At 34.3% G+C, this 7,624-nt stretch overlaps 1 protein-coding gene and 1 long non-coding RNA gene across 4 annotated transcripts; both read right to left on the bottom strand.

Moving 5' to 3' along the window:
* Window positions 1–214: 214 nt before the first annotated feature.
* Window positions 215–1,876, bottom strand: LOC145793145 (uncharacterized). Of its 2 annotated transcripts, XR_014333763.1 has the most exons (3): window positions 1,091–1,714; window positions 787–1,018; window positions 215–704 (listed from the first exon to the last, which is right to left on the bottom strand). It is a non-coding gene; the product is annotated as an uncharacterized LOC145793145 (long non-coding RNA). The 2 variants fall into 2 exon arrangements; XR_014333762.1 differs by having other exon boundaries at window positions 215–1,018; window positions 1,091–1,876.
* A 983-nt stretch (window positions 1,877–2,859) lies between these two features.
* Window positions 2,860–6,133, bottom strand: LOC114277203 (L10-interacting MYB domain-containing protein-like). Of its 2 annotated transcripts, XM_082875791.1 has the most exons (3): window positions 5,723–6,133; window positions 3,608–3,997; window positions 2,860–3,513 (listed from the first exon to the last, which is right to left on the bottom strand). In XM_082875791.1, exons 2-3 carry the CDS (start codon window positions 3,992–3,994, stop codon window positions 2,953–2,955), a joined length of 948 nt encoding a protein of 315 aa, XP_082731917.1. In that variant the 5' UTR covers window positions 3,995–3,997; window positions 5,723–6,133; the 3' UTR covers window positions 2,860–2,952. The 2 variants fall into 2 exon arrangements, with proteins under 2 accessions (XP_082731917.1, XP_028074886.2); XM_028219085.2 differs by lacking the exon at window positions 5,723–6,133 and having other exon boundaries at window positions 3,608–5,695.
* Between the last annotated feature and the right edge of the window lie 1,491 nt (window positions 6,134–7,624).

The following is a 7,624-nucleotide window of genomic DNA, read 5'->3' as shown; positions in this document are numbered from 1 at the left end:
TGTAGCTGTTGGATTATAGATTTAAGTTGCTAAGTAGTGTTTGTTAAATAAGCTGTGAAGTAGCTTTTTGCTGTGTAAATGTCTTTTTTACCCTTGTTAGTTGTAAATTGAATTTTTCTAGACTTTTTGCTATTAATTACATATTAAGAGATCATTCCAACACCAAATTAACATAACCCTATCATTTTTAAATAATAATACAATGAAATAAATATTACACAAAAATAAATTTATTATATTTTAATAATTATTTCCTTGAGAAATTGACATTAAAATCTCATATCTTCTTGAATCCATCTCATAATCATCATTACGAACTGGATGCCCATGTCGGTCTTCCCCTACCACTGCTTCCTCGTCAACAGGGACATACTCAATATGTTTATCATAAGAGTCAAATGGAATATCCCTTAACTTAGTTCGTCTAATGAAGTTGTGGATCGCCATAGTAGCACAAACAAGTTGTCGTTGACAAACAAAATTATAATTGCATGGAATATCTTTCATAAAAGGCCATCTTGCTTTCCAAACACCAAATGATCTTTCTATTATGCTCCTGAGTGATGAATGTGTTTTGTTGAATTTTTCATGTGCAGTTTGAGGAGGCCGATGGTCAAATTGAGCTAAATGATATCTCTCCCCTTTGTACGGTGCAAGATAACCCTTTGTGTTTGGATAGCTAGAATCAACCAAATAATACTCATCTACAAAGTAAAATATGAACTCATTACAAATATAACTAATATAGAATAAATGAATAAATCTTAATTTGTGTTACATACATACCTCCTTCTGGATATGGAAAATTATTGTTTGGATTCCTAATTGTATCCCAAAAAATTCGCGTGTCATGTGCACTTCCCTCCTAACCAGGCAAGCAAAATGTGAAACACATGTCAAAGTCACACACTGCCAATATGTTTTGTGTAGCATATCCCTTCCTACCTATGAAACGGGGTAAGTATTCTGCTTCCACATGAGCTTTGATATGTGTTCCATCAATTGCCCCAATGCAATTCTACATACAAAAAATATCAGAAAATATTTTTTTTAAGAGAAAGAGAGACAGAGAGAGAGTATTTGTAGTTACCTTAAAATGAGGGTAATATTTTCGGCTATTCTTTATGTACGGATGAACCCCATTTCTCTGCCAAGGCTTCACCCAATCCACGGACATTTTCACACACGCTTTTAAAACAGAGTGGAAGTATTTTGAAATAGTTTCACCCGATAATTGAAATCTTTCTTGAGCATTTCTATTGTTTGCATGTTGACCAACAATAAATACAAAAATAGCAACTTGTTGTTGAACCCCAACTTTTTTCCCACTTTGTAGTTCATAGTTAGTCTCTAATAAATTGCACAATTGATAAAAAACATCCCTGTCCATTCTAAAATTTTCATATATTCTTGTAGCATTACCATGTTGCAATTCTAACATCCATTGATGTCCTGTGAGAGCAGATGTCCTACATGGTTGTTTATTTAGGTAATTTTCTGCATAAATTGTTCCTGCCACTGCTGTTGCCATTAAGTAGGGATTCCCATACGGGTGATTGGTTGTTGTGAAGATCCAGCGACATTGTCATCATTATCATAATCACCATCATTATCATAATCACCATCATCATTGAAATTGTCCATCTTTATACTGTATAGAAATTAAGGTAAAAAATCAACACCTATTCCTATTGTATGAGGGTAAATGTTGTGAATACAATATAAAAGTAGGAGTTTCTACCAAACCTAAGTAGTTTCAAAACTTATTTATCATGCAAGTTGTTATGATTATTTTTAAAAAATGACTTTAGGTAAGAAAATGTATTTTCAATTCAAGACATCACCTAAAGTCCTGTTTTCAAAGTACTATATATCACAAAATAACATGAAATTAATTAATTAAAAAAATTCAAATTTACTTAAATTTGATAAATATGTTTTAAAATAGCATACGTTTTTTTTTTTTTTTTTTTTTTTTTTTTTTTTTTTATCTAAGAAAACTCCTAAAAGTTGGGATGTAACACACTAATGAGTTTAATTTTATTTCATTTTTAAAATTTATTTTTGTTTCATTGTAAATAACAATAACATGGTTTATTTTTATTGAATCCCAAGTGAATGATCATATGCTTGCAATTAAAATTAAATAACTTAGGATGCTAATTATAATAATTAGAATAATATAATATGAACTCTTCCAGAATAATTTTATGCATAATATAATATGAATAATTTTATGCATAATATAATATGATTACATGAACTCTTCCAGAATAATTTTATGCATATGATAAATAATTTTATGCATAATATAATATGCTAATTATAAATAACTTAGGATGCTATTTATGTATAATATAATATGAACTCTTCCAGAATAATTTTGCCAGATCCCCATACATCATTCTCACTGACCCATGCATAAATATAGTCTACCTAGATCATAATAATCATATGCATAAATTAATTTAACACACAAAATAATAGAATATAGACACAAAATAAAATTAAACAAACATCAGCTGAATACCTGCAAAGATTGAAATGCCTCTTGGTTGTTTAACAATTCGGAATGGCAAACAAGTTCACCATCACACTATATATAGACAGTGTAATTGCAATATTCATCATTTAAATAATATCTTTTTAAAATTGCTTTTCAACTTGTAGGCAAATGGACAAAATACAACTTCCAGGCAAATGGACAAAATCACAACTTGCAAAATCACATGACACACAAGTGGCCAAATACAACTTGCAATAATACTTCCTATTCCATCCGTGAAGGCACAACTTGCAATAATACTTCCTATTCCATCCGTGATAGCACAAATTAAACATAATTCACTGAGGCAAACATAAATATAACATTAAGCCAAATTAATTAAAGATAGTCCTAATAATGTTTTTTAAAATAATAAAAAAAAAACATACACACATTCACACAATGAACTAATCACGAAAACCAGGAATGCAAGCCTTTTCCAAAGCAATTTCGAGATTAATAAACTTCAAACGCAACACATCATTAGGCAAAGCCATGAAAGACTCACGAAGTGAGGGTTTCATGAACAACCTTGCAGCCCAAATTAAAAGGTCATCGTTTTCACTAACGCCAGAGATTGTGCTAATCTTAGCCAAACACTCAGTTATTGTGTGCAGATTTTGCATAGAAGCATTCTGTGTACCAGTTGAAGATGATGCCTCCACAGCATCGACAATGCGGTTAAGTGTCTTACTCAACTCACCGGCAACCGATTGTTTTTTGTTCCCCTTTTGTTTCTTTGATGGACCCTCTTTTTGGCGACGACATTGGTTGCTCAATTCAGATGGATGAATTTCCGTATCAGTATCATCACCAAGTGGGGTGTGAGATCCCTCAGTGTCAAGAAACACTCCAGAGCTTGGAGTGTATGCCCACTCACCAGTTGCAGAAACATCAGAGAATAGTATGTCCATGTCATCAGCCAATGTCAATGGCTTCTCACGAAATTTGGCCGCATCAGGATACCTCTATAACAAAATATGGACAAATATTACAAATATATAAATTATAAAGCTCAAGTACAAGTGACCAAGAAAAAAAAAATTAACATAATTCACTGACCTGTAGCTTCAAATTCCACCAATCATCAGATGCCATGATAGCTCCAGTCAAGGGATCTAACCCCAGCCCCGTCTCACCTCTCAATAGATTTTTCCAAAGACCCCACTCCTTTTTTAAGGTATCCCAACGATTTTTAAGCTGAATGCGAACATATGACTTTCCAGTTGCAATTTTGAACTTGTTAATAACTGCTTCCCAACCAACCATATCTAAGTGCATACCAGGTCTGTGACCTGCTTTCACTTGCTCCACACAAAGTTTGACAAAAATTTCAGTAGATTTTGTGTCCCAATGTGCCTTTAAACCTTGTGAGGGTTGGGAGTTTTGGGAAGCTTTTCCTTTACTCTTTGTAGTTGTTGGAGATTGTGATGGTGGTTGGGAACTCATTTTCTATTAAAATCATGATTCACCAAAGACAACTCTTTCAGAAATTTGATTTACTTTAAAGGGCCAGTTGAAATAGTCAAAATTAGTCCTTATGTAAAATCAGGATGATATTACCTATTCTATATATTTAATATGCTATATAAAATCAAAATTAGTTCTCTTGTTCATAATTTAATATGCTATATATTTAGTATTTATTTTCTGTTAGTAATCTTTTATATCTAAGATATGAGAAAAGAATATAGTTCGAACTACCTTCTCTACTCATGATCATCATTTATTTTCCAATGATTATATTGCTGTTGTATGTCACATGTAGTATTGAGTGCTCATATCTAATTCATGATGCTCTAGTAAATCTAACATTAGACACAAAACCCAATTTGACATTCTTATTAAAAGAACCAATGCATGTTTGACACACATGATTATTATTCATATTTATGATATGTGTTGTATTAAACATGAGAGATGTTCTAGTTAGGCATTAAATTCTGAAATTTATGAAACCAAAACACATCCACTCTGAAATTTATGAAACCAAAACACATCCACTCAAGTCATTTATGAAACCAAAACACATATTTATGATATGTGTTGCATTAAATTCTGAAATTCTGAAATTTATGAACCAATGCATATTTATGAAATAGCTCTCAGAAATTTAAAACAAACAGACAGATCTAAGACAAGGACAATTAAACAAATAGCCCCAAAAAATTGATGAATTAGCCACAAAATAAATGATCTTCACCAAAACACATCCACTCAAGTCACACGAACATACAGATTAAGTTTAGAACAAAAGCTCCAAATATATATGAACATTCAAAAGACATGCCTACTGTCAGTCATAGATAACTTTGTGCTCTTATTCACAAGAGCTCACTCATATGACAATCTTCTCTTAGTAATTTGTTTGTTATATATCAATAATTCTGTGATTAGTTTAGAGCTCACTTTTCATATTTTGATTAATTTGATTTGCTTTGCGTGGCTTCTATCTATATGTTTTGTACTCTATGATTTTTAATCTTGTATGCATAAGTGAGTGAAATAAATCCTTCTTTTTTTAAAAATAAATTTCTTTTTTCTATTCCATTTAGAAATCCTTGAATCCTTAGATTGAAGCACAGTTAGAGATCCCATTCTGAAAAAAATTATGCCATACTAATTTCTCCAAATATAAGCTAAAATTTTGTCCATTTCCCTTAAGCACAGATTTTTTCCTGCATCACTAGCAGGAAAAAAAAAAAAAAAATAACTTGAACAAACTTTTAACATCAAAGAATGAATAAATTTCCCCAAATTTTTATTATTTTGATTTTTTTAATAGAAATATCCCAGTACAATTTTTAACTCCTACACAAACAAAGCATTTTTTTTTTGATTCATACAAACAGAGCATTAATAAACCAACTCCTACACAAATTTTTAACATCAAAATAAATTTCCCCAAAATTTTCCTAAACCCTAACTATTCTTATTTTCCCCAATTTGAACAAATTTGAAATACATATATATATATTTGAAATACATGCTGAACAAATTTAAAATCAAACATAACCAAAACAAAATACTAATGGCTTCCAAGTACATCTGGCTCAGTAAGCTGTGATGCTGAAAGATACACACACACACACACACATATATATATATATATATACATATATAAACATGCATGCCGCCGAGCAAGAAAAAGAAAAATCAAATATGAAGGAAACGAACCAGAGTCGGAAACGAATCAGAGCCGCACGTCGCCGGAAGCAAACCAACGCCGGAAACAAACCAGAGCTTCACGCCTCCGGAACTGAACCAGATCGCAACTTGCTGCTGCGTTGCTGTGTTGCTGCTGATCTCTTGCCAAAGACAAGATTAGGGCAAAAAAAAGAACATATATAGGTGGTATAAGGGTAAATCTTTCAAAACACATAGGACATTTAAGTCAAATGCCTTCCGCGATTTACCAGCGAGAATCTGAAGCTGGTTGAACCAGCTTTTGAATTTCAGCTTTTTTCTCCTTGCCAATAATCTGTAGAAGTTGAAGCTGAAGCAGATACCAGGCAACCAAACAGCTTAAATTAGCTTTTTTTAAGCTAAAAGCCAAAAGTTGGGCAAAAAAAGCTTCACCAAACACCACCTTTGCCAGATACAGAGTCGCCACCTAAATATTTTATTTTGGGAGAATTTAGGAAACCCTGACTCGTGCCTAAGGCCACGTGTCCGTCATCACCAAAGTTAACTCGGCTCGGGAACTTGGGTACGATTGGGGAAGGTCACTTCGTGAGCACCCCCGCTCGCCCGATGAAAGATCGGTCTCTACTAACTATGATATCAAGTTTTTGAAAACACATGTGCTCTTATTCCAGTTTATTAGCCTAGAATTACTATGTGATGCACACAGCAAACAAGTATAGACTGTATTGCCTAAGTTGGAACAAAGCATCGCATATCCGTTTGTTTCGAAAATGGATTGAAGTTTGCTACTCGTAAGTAGGCTAAAACACGGGTTTCGAAGAATTATTCCAACTCAAGCAACCCAACCTTCACCAACAGGCATTCAGGCAGGTATATCACATATGCACATAGCCTCATGGTAAGCATGCTATCATGGCAGTCACTCACACATATGCAAGGATGCTAAAGCATAAATGCTTACCGAGTACTCCAAGCCAAAACAGAAACTAGTTAGTAATCAATGCATGATCCTAGTTCATGTTAAGATGGCTAATGCAACACATGCAAAAATGCAACAAGGATAGGCTCGGCTATTCTAAACATGGCATATGAAATGCAACAGATAACATGTATTCAACTTGGAATTGAAATACAATGCAGTTAGCATGATGTGCCGAGCCCGGTGCATTCAATACAGATGAATGATGCAAACGTGCGAGCATAAGTATGCTAATTGAAACATGCCCTAAACTAACCATCAAAAGCTAGTAAATAAAAGGGAGAAAGACGTGGGGTTGGAAGACATACATCACACACACGCACACTTATTGCAACATTGCCCTCCTCGGAGGATCCGAATAATACAAAACCAGATGAATAATGAACTACAGCTAATTATTACACGACATTAACTAATTAACAAACTAGCTAAGTAAGCATGTAAACTAAATGAATGTGACTGCCTCGGCTCTGTTTTGGATGACAATGGATGCATACATGCTCGAGTCGCCTCGTCGGGAAATCCATCGCGATGCTTCATCCCGCCTTTGTGTGCAATTTATTTCAGAAACTTGCACGAAGCTCCAAGAGGCTGAAACTCCACTCTGGGAAGTTGTGGGAGGGCTGCCGACCAGCCCTTGGCCTTGGAGACCACCCGCCGACCACCTTTTGTGGTGGAGACCAAAAGAGGTGGTCAGCCTGCCAGAAAAGCTGGTCGACCGACCAGTTTCTGCCTCCTGTTCCTGGTTTTCTGCAACACAAAGCAAGAGAGAGGCATAGCAAGGTATTTTCAACATATGTATGCACAACCACTCTCTCCGTCATTGCATGAGCTCTAGGGAGTGTAGTCCTCGATCCTCGTGCCACCAATCACACATCTCGATGCATGATGGTTGAGGAGTCAGATTGCACAACTTGATGTAAAATGAATGCACAAATGAACACAATAAGGCC

This window comes from Camellia sinensis, chromosome 6 (genome assembly GCF_055761805.1).
Source record: "Camellia sinensis isolate YWXY chromosome 6, ASM5576180v1, whole genome shotgun sequence".
Lineage (NCBI taxonomy): Eukaryota > Viridiplantae > Streptophyta > Magnoliopsida > Ericales > Theaceae > Camellia > Camellia sinensis.
Note: the sequence above shows the minus strand (reverse complement) of the source record. Positions and strands in the feature narration are given on the sequence as shown.